This window comes from Ischnura elegans, chromosome 13 (genome assembly GCF_921293095.1).
Source record: "Ischnura elegans chromosome 13, ioIscEleg1.1, whole genome shotgun sequence".
NCBI classification, from domain to species: Eukaryota; Metazoa; Arthropoda; class Insecta; order Odonata; family Coenagrionidae; genus Ischnura; species Ischnura elegans.
Genome location: NC_060258.1, coordinates 1,916,011 through 1,935,957, shown reverse-complemented (window position 1 = coordinate 1,935,957; position 19,947 = coordinate 1,916,011). Strand labels below are relative to the sequence as shown.

Below are 19,947 nucleotides of genomic sequence, written 5' to 3'. Positions count from 1 at the left end.
TTTCGTTTCATTAGTAGAAATATAATATTCTTTTTCTATTAATATTGATCTTAATTATTTGTCCTAATTCATTTACTTCGCACTATCCTCGGTTGTTTCGATTGTGCTATCAGATTTGAAAACTTATTTCAACTTTAATGGAATGTGCGTATTTTGCGCTCATCGCTATTGGTTAACCTACCTTTTTTTGCGTCATTGTGTGATGTCTTATTTGAGTAAAGTAGCGCAAAAGCCTTCATTATCAGCACATATTACTTAACTATTTTTTCGAGTTAATTGCGTTCTATGGTTTTCAATTAATGCAATAATCATACCTATCTCTCAGGACGGATTCTAATTAATTAATCGGTGGGATGAAAAAGAAAACTTGTGGAAGTTATTCCCAATTGTGAATGCGAAACCTAGAAGACCTAAAGACCTAAAGACTTATTGTAGTGACAAACTTTCATATCGTAATTGCGTTAGGTCGATCGCATTTTAAGTATTTCCAGCATCACTATATTCATAAGGATCTTTAACTAATAATAACTGTTTCTTTTGTAATTTATAAAATGTTTCTGGCTTTATTTATAAAAATATAACATTTTCTTTTTCACTGGTGATCATATAGAAGATTCCTGATAGGAGTCCTTACTGATTTTAGTAATAGCTGCTAGCATAAATTTGATTAAAGATACTCAATTTTTCTTTTTAGTGAGCAAATTAGTAAGAACGATTCTAATTTTTTAGTAATCTAAACTTTCCTCGCTTGAGGAAATGCTTCTTCACAAAAAATGTGAGCTCTTTGGAATAAGAACCAGGGTCAATGAAGTTAATCAACGCGCATACCATGTCACCTCGTCAATTCAATTGAACGCAAATGAACGATTAGAAAATAATTTTCGATTGGTATCTATTGAAATGTAAATCATGGAACTGTAAACCACGGAAAAGCGAGCAAAACAAAAACACATTAAAATACTCAATTTCACCCTTCTTCCATTTATTTTTTATTATTTGTTGGCATTAAAACTCTTAATAAACCACGCGGTAAAACTAAATAATAATAATAAAAATCAACACGTAGAAGCCAAAGATTTTCATGACCAAAACAATTTAGTAAAAAGTTTGGAGACTTCATCACAGAAATCTTATACCGCTTCATCCTGTCACGAATTTCTAGAATATGAAAATTAAAGGTTGACATTGTTTTTGAGTAATCATGATAGAGCCAGGACCTGTGAACCGTGAACAATGGAAAGAAAAAATATTAAGGAAAGCATGTGGTTCACAAGCAACTTAATGGATGATTCAGAACCAGTATTGAACGTCTGAGCTATTGAAGAGCAAAGGAGCACGCAGTTGAGCCTTACGGAGACAGATAATAGACATAACAGGTAGAGGGCGGAAATACAGTTGCCTAAATGGCTGGGCGGCTTAATTTGTCCCAGAATAATGTTTGTTACGGGGCAAGGTGTTTCAAGGAATGCGACGAGTCGCTGATCGATGGGCAAAGGAGCGGCTGTCCTCGAGCCATCCATAATTTCGAGGCCATCAGGATTCCCCATTTGATCGAGGATAATCATTTGTGTCCGTAGAGTAGTTGCCTTATCCTGGGAGGGGTAATTTCGATGCAGCTACGCAACCGATATAAGGCGGGTGATGGAGCTTAGTGTTCAAATCCACAATCCTACCCTCAAGCTATTCCTAACAGACCTACAAAAATATTCAATGCTCTTACTCAGCGGGAATAATATAGTTTCGGAATAGGCTTTTTGAAATCTCACCATTTTCTTTGACGTGATAAATTTTTGCAACATAAAATAATGAAGAATAAAACTGTGAAAGAACAGGAATTCAAACATGCAGAGAATCTGAAACAAATTCTTACATTTAGTGAATTGCTAATATTTTGTCCTTTTTATATTATGACAGAAGGTGATCCATGCGTTTATTATATCATATTTGATATATCGGTGAACGAATGCATAGGGAGATTGATAATATTGTGCATTTTAAATTATAAAATTAGTCTATTATATTTTCCGTTAAATTATTTCTTAATTACAGTTACTCAGAACATATTGTGGTTAGTAACGTAAGGAAAAGAGTGACACTTCCCGTTGGTATGAGTACGTCAACGCCGAGGCGAGGTTATTATCCAATCCTTACCATTGGATTGCCTTTTTTACGAATACCGAGATTTAGGTTTACGATGTCTAACCATTTGCTTCTATAACTACCACACGAAGTGGGTAATCAGCATGATGTTCATAGCGGAAAATCATCAAAAACCAACATTAAAAAACAATGGAAACAATTTGATAAATTTTCAATAATCCACTGATATGAATGACCCTTTGTCGCTAGTCTTAAACAATAATGTAACACCGACGCTGAATATTATGCACACTTCATCCTCCGGTTTCAATTAACATCTTTTGCAAATCCATTAACTTCATGACATCACAGCCATACATAGAAATTATACGTCTGGTCCTATGCAAATCCTAGCTGTATGACTCATAATCGTTAGAAAAATTTTGCTTTATTACAGGAAATTTTAAATTATTTTAAATATATAAAGAAACACGAAACGAAAAAAATATGAACAAAAATTTTACTGCGGAATTCGACCCAATATACATCGCATTCTCTGCCACTCGTTTACTCCACTAGGTCATCGTAGCTGATTTCTGTGATGGCTTTATAATACGTAACATGGAAACCAGCAGTGAAAACAAGGGCAAGTATGTAGTATATTTGCACTAAATAATCATTAAATCCTACGTAATTTAAAACAGAATAATCAATTAGCAAGTAAAATATCCATATGAGAGCATATTTCTTCACGCGCAAATTAAATATTTTCTTTGAGTAACTTCAACATTATCGTTTCGTTTGAACAAATTATTCACTTTGTATAGAATAAAATACAATAAATGTTGTTGAAAATTCAGGTTTTAAATGCCTCACGTTCCTCTCCGGACTCGAAGTGCCCGTCCCGCCGCCCGTGAACACTCCACCGCAAATCGCACGCAGCGCCACGCCTCGTGCGCACGGTGAACCACGGCGGCGGGTGTATAGAAGGCCAACGCATATCAAACTACAGAAATTGTTGTACTTCGAAACCTAAGCACCCATCCAATACATTGTACTACCAACATATATCTAAGTCATTACGGCATGCTACCCAAATTATTTCACTTTTTTTCAAAATTACTCGTCCAAATATAATGTTAACAAACTTCCGCTGACAGTGATACCCTGCGCATATAGTCTTATTTACATGATAATTAAATTTACTTACATCTTTTTACTCTAACAGAACACCCAACAATATAAGCAGTCATGAAATAAAGTGGTATTATTTTATTTGAGCTAAATTGTTAATATAAACAGAATCATAACAGACCAATCTACACAAATTAAGCCAGGATAACACTAGAGTTTTATGGTGACCAAACAAATTTTGGGTTTTGTTTAACTAAATAGGTTATAGAGATAAAAATGTAATGTAAAATTGTCAACAGAGATACTAGATATCCGATTGGCAGTTCTTGGAATCGAGCTCTGAAGAGAATATTGGTTTCCAGAGCTATTTTTACGCTGGTCCACGCTCCTCCACCACAAAAATCGGGACTCGAAAAACTCCGCCCCTCCTGATGTTGAGCTTTATAGGTGACTTCAAATATTCATTCAGTTCCTTCAGAATGGGTGATGAGTCGGAACACGAAACGTCAGCGCTCTTACAAGGAGACATCGCGAGAGTGATGCTTGAGATCTGGATGCCGATGTTATTCCCAGAAACTATATAAGTAAGGCAGAAAAGTTGTCACGGCTTTCGTCCACATAGGTCCGGGTTCGAGAAATGTTGGAATGTAAAGATTTCGCGCTCGGTGATTTCGCTTGAGTAATTTACACATATCAATCACTTCGGTTGTGTATCGGTCTGGTGAACTTTCTCAGGGACCCTTAATGCGATCCTTCCGGGTTAGAGTGTTGGTGTATGCTGATTTTTTTTCTCTCTTATAATTTTAGAAACCACTGTCACAACTCAACCCCATTCGTTTAATCCTTTTTTTTCATATTAGTTTATGGATTAGAAATGAAACTCCAAATTGTGCCTCCCCACGCAAATTTTGAGGATGTATATACCTAACTACACGTAATTCTCCGGGTAATGTTATCATCATCACTGGGGTTTTCCAACTTTTATTTCTGAATTTGCATCTCCTTTGTCATTTTTAACAATTCGTCCACATTACACCGCTTGTTTGCCCTCCATGGGAATCTACTTTAAGTTAAAAATATCTTGCCACATAAGGTATTAGAAGCATTTGTAAGACAACTCAATTGAAGTGTGGGTTTTCCAGATATAGAGCACACCAGAGAACCAAAATTACTGGCTGGCTCTCTCATGCACAAACACTTTTTTTAGTAGTATTTTCCTGGACGCAGTTATCGCCTACTGCGTCGTGTAGGAGTGGGTGAGTTTTTTAATACTCCCAACTACCATATGCACAGAATTTTGCCCCTTTGAGGCTCTCGCTCTCTTAATGCCAACTCTATATGAGCACCTAGTTTCATCACTGATGATGAAATCACCATTATATTTTGTCATTAAACTTTTGTTTGTATTTGAAAAATCTCTGCGGATTTCAATACTCTTGCTAGTGAGCCATGCCCTTTTTTAATTCATAGTAGTTTTTATTTGCTTCATACGAAATTTATTTTACTACGTAATTACAAATATCCTGAAGGTCACGTGGTCAGGCACCATTCTGAACTCCATTTAAATTCCATAAACTAATATGAAAATTATAAAAATATGAAATTAGAAGTTATTAATCTAAACGAATGGGAAAGAGTTGTAACAGCGATTTCTAAAATTAAGAGAGAGAAATGACGCCACAAGTGTTCTAAACAGTAAATGACGTTACATCACCGAGGTCGCAGTCCTCTTCCTTCCTATGAGCTCTCTCATTACACAATCCCTACATTTACTTTGTCTCTCGCACTGTTTCCCATGCACATCTATTTGTATATCTGGTTCTAACTGGAATGGTTATTGGTGATTATCGGAACCTAGATCTCATGAAGCACGTAAGCGAAGATTACTCGATTTAAGTCATGGTGTGCGGAGTCTTTACATACGAAAACCTGTAAAACCCGCCTATGTGTAAGAGAGCCGTGATATTTATTTTACCTTACCTATTTAGTTTCAGATAATAACATCGGCAACCATATCCCGAGCATCACTTATACCTCTCCCGGAAAAAGGCATTAACCATTACTATACTTGTGCCCATCGGCACTCCTTGGCATTAAAAATCGGTGTTATTTTTCGAACTGAAAGTCCATCTTGCTTATGACAATCTCAGTCAGTCGGATAATGCAGCTGGTGGATGGGAAATGCGGTGTAGATCCCCGCGAAAGGAAAAAGTGAAAAAAGTCGAATGTCTTCAACGCGAGGGATAGATGTGTAAAGAATGTCACTGCCGCTGGGAATATGGAAAAAATTGTAAATATAAAGAGGTAGCAGTTTTTAATGAAAGAAGGTAGCAGCATACAATTCCCACTCACAAGGCAGTAAAGACTATTACTATCTAATAAAATTATTTTTTTTGTTCGTGTGAGACATAATTTAACTAATCTTAAATAAGTGCAGATGCGTAGATAATTGAATAAATAATACAAAGTACACCGGGTCATCTAATCACAAATAAAATTTTCTCGAAAAGGGGTCGACTTGCGTCTGAGTCGTTGCGCAAGTCCAGTCAAATTGCAACATACAAAGATGAAACTTGCGTTGGAAGTGGTTGGTTTAGTTGCATCAAACATCAAATGCCCATTATTTTATTCAGTGGCATGGGGAAAAGACATTTTCATGTTTTTCATCGTCGCGCGTGTTTCTGCCGGGGACGAGGTCACCTCGGGATGTGCACTGGCTGGTTTGTTCCGTAAAAATCCGCATGTATTGCTGTCGGTCGGACCTTGTGCTAGGACGACCTTTCATCCTCTACTTTTTTCTTATGGCAAACAAGAGTAATTGTATTGCTGAGCAATAAATGTGTCATAATATAAAATTTTCAGAATTTTCACTTTCTCTTCCTGCATTTCCCTGTGGTTTTCTTCCGTATCCATAGGTATCAGGATCATTGCACTCTCGTTTCTCATGGCCTCCTATCCAGAATGGTTTCCCGTGGCTGCTTTTTCCTACCTGGGATTCCGCTTCTTTTATCTCTACAACTGCGGTTCCGACCGACGTAGATACAGGTAAAGTAATGTTTTGCAATTTTAAATTACAATAAAAGTCAGAATCATTTAGTTTATATTTCTTGTTCAACGGTCAATCCTTCATGTAGTGGCATGAATAGTAAAATTTAGATTAGTATCAGATGCAAAAAATTTAATTCAACTTTTTAACCCTTTCGAGACCGCGGAGTTTTCGTCTTAGCTTGACTGCTGTACCGAGCCCCAAGAGACTCTTCTTTCTCGTGGTACGGAGCATTTTTGGAGGGCATTCCTTAAGAAGGGTCTCGTTGAACCTTTTTCGACCCCTCCACGGTGGGACTCCGCATTATCTCGGACTCCGAGAGTAGTTGTGCTCCCTCCTTTCCGGGTTTACGACCATACCTGCGGCATTGGTTCGCGGTCAACTTATGTATTGCTTATATGTATTTAGCAAATGGATAATTGTTCCTTGCACGTAAATTACAGACTTTGAATTGAATTCCTCATTTTTATCTGAGCATTGTCAAATTTTAAACGAAGTTCTAAGGCCATTATTAACGCATTTAATGCGGCAACAATTTCCATGTTTATGTTTATACATAACTCGAGATATAAGTTAATATTTGTCGTAGAATTTCATTTAAAAATTGTAAACGCTGCTCAAAAGACGAATAATTCAATTCTTAGTGTATATTCCTTGAGAAATGAACCAATATTTATTTCTAAAATTGACTGTATAAACAATTGAATGACCGCTGTCCCTTACCGCTGAGAGGGATGAAAAAAGACGAAGGGTCCGGGTACCAGCTCCCGGATTCCGAGGGTTAATCCTAAACCCCGAAGCGTTGGGTCCCGAGACAAAGGCGACCTAAACCCACGACCGTCCTGAAAGGGGGAGAGCTAGAAAACGTATATATACGGGTTTCGTTTTCTTGACCGGGAAGCTCTCACACGTATATATACGTCCGTGGTCTCCCGGGTCAGGAAACGTCCACACGTATATATACGTGTACGGTAGGGGAAAGGTTAAATCAAATCTTGACAAAATGAACTCCTATCCTTTCCCACGGTGGATTGTGTACCTTAATTAATCTAGGCAAACTATTATGTGTCCACACATTCGTATCAAATTTGGTGTGGTTCAACAGGATTGAGCAGGTACTACATTTCCAACAAAATGGATTAAACCAACGAATGAAATAAAGCCTCTTAGACCATGAAACAATTATCGCTTCTTTCGTCGCCTGGTGTGTTCCTGAAACTGGAAATGAGCTAATATTGATCGTAAGATGCGATGTAAACTGTCATTAAGGCAAGCCGTATTTATAAGTTCGTATAAATTACATAGGACATTATATTTCATAATCAAAATGCAAGAAGAGGTACTTCCGAAAAATAAATGAATTCCTTAAGGAATCGAGACCGAATGCTACAGGCTACCTTTTTCTCACAGTATATTAACTTTATTTTATTATATTCATGGTTATTTCCTTTCGTAGATGTCTACTGCCGTGTTAAAGGATTTCAGTCAATTAAAAAAAGAAAAAGCGCTGCAAATGGCTACCATGGAATTTCACGCAGATAGAATCCATCCGACCCTACGGTAATTTTTGCCGTTAATTCACCAGGTTTTCGTCCATATTTTTCTATGAGCGTTCACTACAACACCAGGGCACTGTAATATTATCATTAGTTTTTCATTTATTAAATTATAAATTGGTGCCCTATCGAAAAGTTAGAAGAACGTTAGCTTAAGGAGTCAACAATAATAACATCACGCTTTTTAACTGTGCAGGATCCGATTTTGTACGACGTTATTGCATCTTTAACTTATAATGTTTGACTGGGAAAGCAAGAAAACAACTTTTTGTCTTGTAATTATTTAAGTACCAGTTTTCAAGAGATGCCACAAAAAATGCATGTGCATTCATAGTTTAATCTGTTAAATATCTGTAAAATCCTCAATATTTCTTCATCCTATGCCTTGTGTGTTAAATAAAACTAAGTAACAAGAACATCGAGAAGGTCTTCTCGCATGGAATGGTTCATTATATATTCGTACGTAATCCCCATTTTTTTCGATCATCCCTATAAGAGAAATTTTCCATTTTTTTTCAAATTTTCTGCTAGCTGAATGGATGGAAAATAAATGTTAAAAGTTACATCTATCACTGAATTATTTGATGTTTCGGTCACGTTAGTAACTTTGTATTTCCCCATCGTTTCATTTGGTAGCCAAGATTCATCCTTGCCACAATATGGAAAAGCATTTAGGCAGTATATTGATTGAAAATCTGTCAAAACCTAGTACTTAATTCCCAATTTGTCTGGTTTATTTGGCATGTACCTCATAAAAGGGCAGCGACGTTTCATTGGATAGAGCTATGCATTGGCTGCTACGCCGAAGTCTCCATCGAATTCACTATCTTGATCTTTGCAACTGGAATCGTTGCTTCCATCACACGCTAATGGTTATAGATTAGGCGGACAGTCCTTGGACTGATGTCTCCGATTTGCTTCCAGAATTCTTATATCACCTATAAAACAGCAGCTACACAATATGGTGTACAATATTCCCTAGCAGCCATTTGAATGAAAACTCTTGATGAACTTTTTCTCTTGATGTCCTTGTCGACATCTAACTTCCTTCAACTCGCTACTGACTTGCCTGCGGAAAATTTTCCAACAAAAGTGAAATATGGTCTACCCTTCTCCAGCTGAATTGGAGGAGGAGCATTTCAAATTCATACAAATGGATCAAAATTCAAAAGTAATGCTAAGCACCGTTCGAAAGGTATGGACTCAACCTCCCTCCGGGGGCTGATTCGCATATTTCAATATCTTACAGTTATGCTTCTTGTCATGTTCTTACGAACCTCTATTCAACAGTGAGCAGATGAATACAGGGAAAGTAGACAGCACTAAAAACAATTGAAAAACACAAAAGACTTTATCATTACATTTCCCTTTCAATTTAAAAAAAATCAACCCAAACGAAAATAACAATTCCAACGTTAATATCACACTTTATAAAATAATAATGATCATTTTATTCAAACAAACTTTTCAGACATTACTATTAGAATATACATGTGCTAAAATTTAAAGAAAGTGATGTACTTTAAAATCACCTAATTTACATTATTGGTAATAATCATATACAAAATTAACATTGAAATAATATTCAAAATAAAATCAATCGCAGTACCTCTTTTTTTCTCACAATCCTGCCTGTTCTAGTTTTGTATTCACTATCAATTACATTGTTATAATTTGTTTGCATAGGGGTTATAGATTGTCTTCAACAAAATGAATTCCTTCGCAACATCCAATACTCATGATTTTTTACTATGTAGGACCTTGGTGTTCTATCTTTAGCACCTACTACACCATGTACCCTCTCTCTTATATTTAATTACAATGTTATCACCTGGGTGAAATTTTTGCCTGGTGACAGCGCCTCTGTCATAATATTGCTTACATTTATCTCCAGTTTATTATGTACATTTTTCTTAATCAGTGGTTTTAACAATTTGCTACTAATTGGCAATTTGGACGTTAGCTTTCAGCTCATTAGTAACTGAGCTACTGATGCACCTAGGCCAGAGATAGGAGTGTTTCTATATTCCAACAGTGAGAGATGAACATCATCTCCACTCTCATTACATTTTCTTAGCATCATCTTACAGATTTGAACTCCTCTTTCAGCTAGTCCAGTTGATTTAGGGTAAAGAGGCAAACTAATTGTTTTTAACCATATTCCCCAATCATTTGAAAAATGTCCGAAGTAAAGAGAATTAAAAGGTATATTGTCGTAAGTAATTACTCTTGGAATACGATTGGTAGCAAAGACTGGTTTCAGATTTATTACAATTGTACCTGCTGTACATGATCCTAGCAAAAATAATTCGTTCCAGTCAATTATAATAATGGTTACAGATTTCAATGAAAACCATATACTACCATAATAATACCATTATTTTGGTCACCCATTTATTTTCTCAATTAGACAGTATATACAAATACATGCTACAAGTCAAAATTAGTTTCCCCACTATTCGCTAGCTTCTACTATTAAAACTTAAAATTTACTTAAGTAAAACGCGGGTAGTTGGCTTGAATTACTTTCTTGAATGCAAAGGATTTCTCCGAACACCATTAAAGTTTCTGAACAAATATGTTTCACCACAAATGTTTAATGGAATGTCCATTAACAACATAATGCAATATATATTTAATGTGGAATTCAATACATATTGTTTCCTCAATAGGCAAGAAATTATTCAAAAAATTATGATTTAGTTTATCGGCACAGTTCGTGTTCTTTGAAAAATTTCAGTGAGCATATTAAAATCAGGTGATACGAAGACACAACAGCACTTTTCGTACGATTCACTATTGTCAGATTTACTTTTTCACAGGTGATTCATCCATCCTCAAATTCTCCATCACCTTCCTCTGCTTTTTTTACATCTGTAGCTGAAATTACGATACTATTCCATCATAATACATGAAAGCACAGCTGTGACGTTGCCGCCTACTTCATTTCCTAAACAGAGAATGAATACTGAAATTAGGGAGTCATATAATATAAAGATAGCATTAGAAACGAAAGCTTCTAGTTCATATAGTAAAGAGATATCGTCACGAGCATTACAATAAAAGTTTATACATATTTATTTTGTCATGCAACAAACAAACAGACGTCGAAGCCTAACACAATTACGAAGGAAATCAAACATATTTAGATTTCATTGATTACTTCACATGACATACATCTCACATTGAACAACCGATAGGATACAGGTAATTGATTCAATATTTATGCCCGATAAATCGTCATTATCATAATCAAACGATGATTTAACCCACCTGGCTGAAGCAATTGTGAAATCTATCACACCCACAACAAACAGCTGATTTCCTAAATGTGATTTTCAAAGCGTATTATATACATCCAAGTCTATAATATATACAGCTCTATGTGTGACTGATATCTCACTCATTCACTCACTGATTCACGAATACAAATTCCCGACCAACGTGCTGGGAAGACGAAATTTTTAAAGGGGAAAAATCCGAAAACTCAAAAAAGTCGATCGGTTTTCGAGATATATCGATCCGAATAAACATTAGAGCCTAAGGGACTGCAACTTTTTCCATGTATTGCCTACTTGCAAATGCCTCAGGAACATGAAATTTCGATGACCAAAAATAGATTTTTTTTCGATTTTTTAATGTGAAACAGTTTGCCATATTTTGATTACAAGTATTTTTTATAATTTTTTTAAATTTCCAATGCTTTTCTTGCGGGCCTATCTTTGGATTTTTTTAAAATCAACTAGCAATAGTTGTAGGAATAAGTGCTTAACGTATGAGATACTAGAATTTTTGGTTGATTTTTTGGTGTGGTACTCTGCAATATTTTGATTTAAAGTATTATTTCTAACTTTTTGAAATTACCAATGCTTTTCTTATAGGCCGAACTTCGGTATTTTTTGACCTATCTGCAATAATTGTAGGACAAATTCCTTTAAATGCAAGATACTAGATTTTTCCTCAATTTTTTGGATTACTTACAATTTCCATAACTCAAACGAATAACGAGTAATCAACGACAATCGATTTTCCAATGAAATCGCGACTCCTACAACGTTTGGTAACTTACAACACATCCGCCGTGAAGTTTGCATTCCCTCAACACACGATTTTTTATTTTTCGGAATTTATTTTTGCCACTTCCCGACGACGTAGATACACTAAATTCCGGTGAGTGATGCCTTTCTTGTGCCCCTACGAGCCGCTAAAAGAAGAACGCAGAACATTAAATTTAAACGGGTGACACCGTCGAAAAACCTTGCTTGCACTACAGCCAAAGAGCCGGTAAACTGATGGTAAATGATGCCACGTTTTACTCGACAAACACATGAAATCCCCCGATAACCCCTTGGGACCCCCTCAGAAAATAAAAATTACCTAATAAGTCGTATATTTCGTGTACCATTCATCCCAGTTGTATCGTTTTTATTGATTCGGAATGGGAATTGTGTCGGCTATATTTACCCGTCATGTTCAATTATCCATGCACATACCAGTAATAAAACTTCAAATATTTAAATGTACATTTCTTAACAAAATAGTAGAGGCAAAATGCTACTCCTTGCTCATGGACACCTAAACGCGATTTTTTAAAACCACTTCACCATAAGGTACGGCCACGAAATTCGCGTGAATAATGCCTTATTACAGCGCCTACGCACCGCTATGTGGAGAACACAGAATTTGTTATCTATATGTGAGTAATAGGGGAAAATTCATTGTTCCCGTGTAGCTAGAGAGCTGGAATTTTTATTGTGGGAAGGCAAACAAATTGTATGCAGGAAAACCCCTCGAAATTTCACGCAGCTTCCTATAAGACCAGAAGAATGAGGGGGTTTTAGGGGGAGTAGCCCCACGCGCGCGCAGCGCAGCGAGATTTTAATATAATTTTTTATAATAAATTTAGCAATTATTTATAGTTGTAAGTCAATATTCCGTTAAATACAGAAAATGTAAAAAATATTTACTCCCTCATCGGCTGCGAAAACAGTTCAGAAAGTTTTTCGTACGGGAAGAGGCGGAACTTCGAAATAGCTCGGGTAATAAATAGCCAGATGCTATTCCGAACAAAATTATAACTCCTCTTCATTCAGAATACGGGGTCGTTGCAATAATGACCCGCGGAATAGCATATGCTATTTAACGCTTTTCCAGAATAGCAGCCCAAGTTCTGTTTAAACTTCTAGAAATCATCATTCACCTTGCCCGTTAAGACTAACGGATTAGAAGGCCCTGCTTGCTGCATCCTCGAAACTTTCTCTTACACTTTACTTTCAACACGTCGCGTCGTCTGACTACGATGTGATGAGTACCTACTATCGAGCACATGGCCTTGATCGAGCACTACCGACTGCGCCATGTCAATTTCTTACGAACGTTCATTTAACAGGGAACAAATGTATACATGAAGGAAGAGAAGAATACATAGAATACATATACAATAGAATTTTACAATCCATCCAATCCCTCCACTCCCTCAAAAGGAGACAGGAGTTAGCACTGGGGGGCAGCGTGCAGTCCGCCCACCACAAACCCCGACGGGGTCAGGCGGCACTACGGCGGGACACCTGGCTAAAGCTATGATGGAGTGATAATGCCATATGAAGTGGCGGCTCGTGAGTCAAATGCTAGGGGGGCGCACTCCACCGGGGGGGGGTAATAATTTTTAATATTTCATGTATTTCATTAATATTTTACGGCAATCTAGGAGTTAAATTTTGTGATGCCATATGTTCCGTTTTTTTAACAAAAATACCTAGTTTTCCTAATGAAGCTTGATTAATAAATACTAAATGCAGTAGACTCTCGGTCATACGAATCGGCTTAGTCCGGACTCACGATTATACTGATCAATAATCTTGAAGAATTAAAATACATTTGCTGCGATAAATTGCAAATACAAATGAAAATACGTAACTTTAGGTTTTAGCGCCCACATTCTTCGTATGGATATGCCTGCAATACACTTCTGTTGTTCGTTTTGCAATCATAATGCGTTATTTGTCAAATCTATGCAACATTTAAAATGATTTAGGTAGCAATGACACTTGCAACACCTGAGGAGGGAGGGGAGTGTCACTGACTTCCACTAGGTAACAAACACTACTACAATGCGCGCGCTTTACTATTGCAGATGTAAACATAGATGGCGGTGTTCGCGTTGCTTCTTGAATACAGTATGCTTTAAAATCAATCATAAAACATTTATCACACATTTTTAACAAAATCTGAAATACTCACATGCCTTTCGTTATATTGCAGAAGTCCATTCTTCTCTCCTTTTGTCCAGCAAAGCGATCAATTACACGTTCGTTGAAATCAGCGCCGGACAACGATTTCTTTCCGATTGAACACATGGTAAGGGCACTAGTCTATAAATAAACAAGGGACGGCACAAAATAGGCCGACGAAAAATAGGACCAAAGAGAACAAGGTGCCTGGACACAAAATTGGGACCATTTTTCCCCATATTTCCCTAAGAAAACGAGCACTGTTGAATAATTCAAAATTGTCTTCTTGAACATACACGCAGCACTAAGAAACTTCTTAATCGGCAATTAAACACAATTAACTCCTCGAAAATGATGTCTGAACTCATTTCACTCCGTTATTTCCGAGAGTCTTGCCGTTACTATAAGGACGACTCAAAGGAGATAGAAGTCTTGGTCCACTAATGCTGATTCAGCTGAGGGACGAATTTAAGGTCAGAAAAGGCATTCAGGCAAACAAAGGACGTCACGGACCATCTCCTTGAGTCTAAGATTCATATGTGGTAAACACACGGGACGCCAACGGGTCGCATTTGGAATAACCATCTCTTCGAAATCATTGCCATGAGATAATAGAATATAAATTCTAGACCGTAAAAGAAGACGACTCTGAACCACAGATAGGAGCTGTAAGGATCTCTGCACTGATATGAACTGTGGAATCATGAATGAAAAATGTACACGGCACTTCTTGACATTCATTGAATGACTCTATATAAAGTCACGTTTTACGGTTAAAATCATGTTTAATCCTTCACCCTATCACGCACGCACCTATATCTTAAATTCTAAATCAGTGGGGAATAATAACTGATTTTTCCTAATACTGCAGGTCTTTTGATAAATTTATCTGAAAAATAGGTACCGCATTTCTAATCATCGGGACGATATTAATGCATCGTTAAGGCCTAAATATTATAATATTAGTTTCCCCAGGGTTCTAGAAATTCGTAATCATAACAGAAGTGTGGAAAATACTCGAGAATAGTTTTCCTTCGTCAATACGGCCTTTAAATGGTTGGATTTTATGTGTTCCGGAATTCAAACTCCAAAAAATGCAAGCAGAATGGGATAATTTATTTACTGTAGCAATACCTACCAGTAATTAAAAATAAACATCGTACAACTACACCCAGTACAGTGACCATTCTGATTCCGTAGGTCCCTTTTCTGTAGCAGCACCAAGTAGACGTCAGATTATACGCCCGCCGGCCTGCGCAGCGATGTCAACTCACTCGTCGCTCTGCGCAATCTCGGACGACGTCCCAAGACTTCCGTAAGACACAACGTTAGACGCGTCATAGCACCAGCAGCCCCCACCACTACCACTCTCCATATAACTGCATGGGGATGGATTGGGACGTTCTGGCCAGCGCCCCACGGCTACAAACACGAGCTTCTCGCGCTATTTCTTTTCGTATTTTTTCCAACACTTTCGATGTATGGGACTGGAGAAACACTTTAATTAATCAGATGTATAGTTTTAAATTAATATATATTTATTTTTTTACTTTTTCAAATATTTCGGAGGAGCGGCGTCCGAGAGTCCTTATGGGCATACCGCCACTGGCCAAATGACCATAAAAATGAAACCCTTATTCGTAGACATGATGTTGCAACGCAAAATAATGATATCTAAGAGACCTCTGAATCTTGGCTTATGGACAACACTCATTGGATACGTGTGATTTTTCGGTGTGGGCAATACAATAATCATCGAAAAAAAATAATATAACTGCATGTATTATACGCATAGCAACGATTGAGGACTTTTTATTTCCCTAGGGGGATGACATTCAATGGACACAAAGTAGATTTTTTGTTTGATTTTTTGATGTGGTTGTCATTGCGATATTTTGATATTTACTATTTTTTATCATTTTTTTAATTCCAATGCTTTTCTTACGGGCCTATCTTTGAATTTTTTTTGACCAACTTCTAATAATTGTAGGACAAATTCCTTGAAACGCAAGGTACTAGATTTTTTGCTTAATTTTTCGGCTATTTTGGAATATTAACAAGTCGAACTAATTCCGAGGAATAAACGATTTTCGATTTTCCTTTGTCGAGGAGACTTTCGGATTTCGGCTTTGAGACTTTGGCATGTGAAAATTTGGAATCTTCAAAAAAAACCGTTTAGGGTTCTCCGAACTCGGGAAACTCCGAACTCCGAAAACGCGAATTGACATTTTTAATCAGGCAAAAGTTAAATCAAGCGGATCGAATAATTAGAGGCGAAGTTATTAGCGATCCGAGTGTGCAATCGATGCATGTCTTTTTCATACTTATTTACATAGTTACGGGGATAGAATTTTTAATAATTCGCTTAGACAGCAACATTCTTTACGTACATGCAAATTATATTGATGAGTAATGGTCCCTTATAAAGATATATCGAAATGAAATAATATCGATAGGTCTCATTTTTTCTTTTGTTTTTGAGCGTACCATTTTGAAATTTTTAGGATAGAACGTGAATGGTGATATGAGATCACTGTTATCTTTTTCGAATATCTAAGCCACAAACAGACGTACTTTGGTATTATTTATTGACACAGCGAATGCCAATCTAATTAGAAATGGAACCCGTATGTATTCAATTGGCATATCTGTCGAAATAATAGGGATTCGTGGTAGTAATATATCTCCTTGGAACTTCCAGGAACTCGTGAGCCCAAGAAGGTCAATAAGAAACCAATTACTCTTCTTTACTGGAAATTTCATAACTCCCTACCCCCGCGACTTAAATTCAGGTTTAGGATAACGAATATTTCATTTATATGTGCTCATAGTGAACGACTGATGACGGCTAGCAGTACACCCATATAAACCCCTGGCATCCCCCTGAAACCCCTAAATATGTAAAATGTGACATTTACTCTCCTTTTTGGGACATTCTGGCCGACATTACGCCGCATTGTCCGTCCCCTCACAGGTCTAGATATGGAATATTTGCTAATAGCGGGCCACCGTAAACCATGCGGGAAAATTAAACCTGAAAACACTCGATCACCTTCTGGGACCTCCCAGAAAAATAAAAGTTATTAAGTTCTCCTTTCCGGGCACTTTTCGTCACCATTCAGGCCGTTTTCCTCAAACCTTCGAGTTATTAGAACCCACGATAACCCCGTGAAACTTACCAAAAAGATTATTCTTCTGAATGATCGCATAATTCCGTATTTATCGTCAGAATTCCACCACTTATCCGGAATACTACGACTATCGGCACGGAATTTATGAGATCGATTTGTGACCAGTGGTTGAACACAAATATGAAACCCCCGGTATTTTTTTGAAACCTCCCCAAAAAATTAATATTTGCCATTACGTTTCCTTTTATGGGTACTTGTGGCCGCCATTACGCCGCATTTCCCTACCCTTTCCAATCATCGCTACAGAATCAGCGTGGATTATTGTTGACCGCATTTATAACACACATTAAAACCCCTGCATCCCTCTGGAGCCCCCCTCGGAGGAAGAAACCCGTAATGGGGGTAAAGTGGAGCAGCAGCGAGGGGCCTCCTCACCACCGAGGCGGCGACGCCGCCCTTCAATGAACTGCCGCAGCGCGGGGGCGTAAGTAACCCTTTGACGGCGAAGCCCCATTTACTAGAAACGGTGAAGCCAAACCAAGAAACAAGCGGCACAGCCGGTGGTGGCTACCTCCACCTACTTTTCAGTTCGGAACAGTTTGGAACTGCCACTGCCCTCTAGGCGGCAAAGCCAGCCCCTAACGAGGAACGGCGAATTAGATGCCGTTCCGAGGACTGAGCGGAGTACCCCTGGGGGGGCATACTCTTCCCTTGGCAGCGAAGCCACCTCATAACGAGGAACGGCAAAGCCGTTCCGAGGAATGAGAGCGGCAGCCGCGGTAGGACTCCCTTAATCGTGGCGCGTGGCGCCCCCAACAAGGAATGACTAAGCCGGCCCAAGGTCTGAGCATTGCAGCTCTAGGCGACTCCGTTCTCCCTTGGCGGCGAAGCTATCCCTGAAACTAGGATCGGCGAAGGCGCGGCGCAATCGCGGGTAGCGACTCTCTTTCCACCGACCGACCGCGCAGGGAACGGCGAAGCAGTTCGAGGAGGTGTCCGACCAAGCTGGCCGCGAAGTGGGGTCGAGCCCTATAGCCCCCGAGGACCTAGTGGACAGACGTTCGAGGAACAGCAAAGCTCTTACGAGGAGTTAACCGGCAACGGCGGTCGTGACGCACCCAAGGGTCTGCTTCCCTCCCCGCTGTACTGGCATTTTGCGGTCAGATTACTCGTATAAAAATTCTATGAACACCCACAAAATTAGACGGCGACGGCCGTATCGAGGACTAACTGGCCTAGGTTCGGGTGGCGTCAGTAACCCTCGGGCGGGCCGCCCTTTACAAGAAACTGCGAAGCCATCCCGAAGAACACGCGACGGATCCGCTGGGGGCTTCTAACCTTATAACGGCGTACAACGTATAACGGTGAAACAGTTACGAGGACTAAGCGGGGTACCCCCGGGGGGCGCACTCAACCCCTTGGGCGACAAAGCCACCTCTCAACGAGGAACTGCGAAACCGTCCCGAGGAATGAGCGTGGCAGCGGCGATAAGACTCCTTTATCTCCGGGCGGCGTGGTGCCCCCTACGAGGAATGGCGAAGCAGTCCACAGTTCTGAGTAGTGCAGATTCGGGGGACTCCCTTGCCCCTGGGCGGCGATGTTATCGCTGAAACGAGGATCGGCGTAGCCGCGGTTAGTGACTCTTCCCTCCAACCGTCCGCGACAGGGAACGGCGAAGCAATCCAGGGAGTCGGCCGACCAAGCTGGCCGCAAAGTGGCTTCTAGGGGTTCGAGCCCTATTGCCCCGCAGGACTTTGTGGACAGCGGTAGGAGGATGGGCGATGACGTGTTGAAGACCTTGCCGACGATGCCTGTGGTGGAGCAGACTCTCTACCCCCTGGCCGGCAAAGCCGGCCCCTATCACTTTTGGGTCAGAATTTTCGATTAGAAATTTTACGACAACCACAAACTAAGACAGCGAAGCCAAACCGGGGGATTCTAAGTTAAAAATTGACGCTGATCTTACGACCGATTTCTCATGAAGTTTTCACTTGCATGAAATTATGTATTACTGTTCGGAATAAGATAATTTAGCCGCGGGGGGGCCTCCCTTCCCCTCTGGTCACGGGGAATTTGGGAGCGGAGCCTCTAAGAACGGCAAAGCCGTTACGAGGAGTTCGCTGGCGACGACGGACAAAGCGGTTGCTACCCTTACCCAACGGCCGCCGAAACCGACACCTAGAACTTTATTCCCTGAGCTACGAGGGACGGCAAACCGTTCCGAGGAATGAGCTGGAGAAGGTGGGTGCGGTGTGCGCTTTCCTTCCTCACTGGACGGCGAAGACAGCCCCGAGGACTTTGTGCACAGAGCTTCGAGGAACGACGAAGCCGTTCCGAATAATATGCCGGCGACGCAGACCGTACCTTAGAAGAGTGTTTGTTTTCCTCCCCCTCACCTTCCCGAACCCGGTAATTTTGGGAAGGGGCTTCCAAGTGATGTTTCTGCGAAGTCGGCAGAAAATCCGTCTGTGAATATATTTTATGGAAAAATATAATATGTTCCATTGCCCTTTACGTAGTTTCGTGGGTTGAATAATGAAAATGATTAACATATATAGTGTCAATATCTTCAACCGGGTGTTGGCAACAGATTGTTTTAATTTCCCTATGTTGCAGAGATAAAAGTAAAACAATGCCAAAAATCACATAAATTTCGATTCATAAAAGATTCACACAATATATCTAGTACTTTCGGCCGACCGAGTCCTTACGAAGGCGGCTCCAGCGGGTGCTTACATTCCCCCTGGACCGAAAAGGGGTGCTTTGGAGTT

At 39.2% G+C, this 19,947-nt stretch overlaps 1 protein-coding gene across 1 annotated transcript in view; it reads left to right on the top strand.

Moving 5' to 3' along the window:
• Positions 1-19,947, top strand: part of LOC124170309 — a 60,540-nt gene that overhangs the window by 36,449 nt on the left and 4,144 nt on the right. The window contains exon 5 of the mRNA XM_046549020.1: positions 6,129-6,258. Coding sequence (XP_046404976.1) covers positions 6,129-6,258 — 130 coding nt within the window. The remainder of the gene's footprint in view (positions 1-6,128; positions 6,259-19,947) is intronic.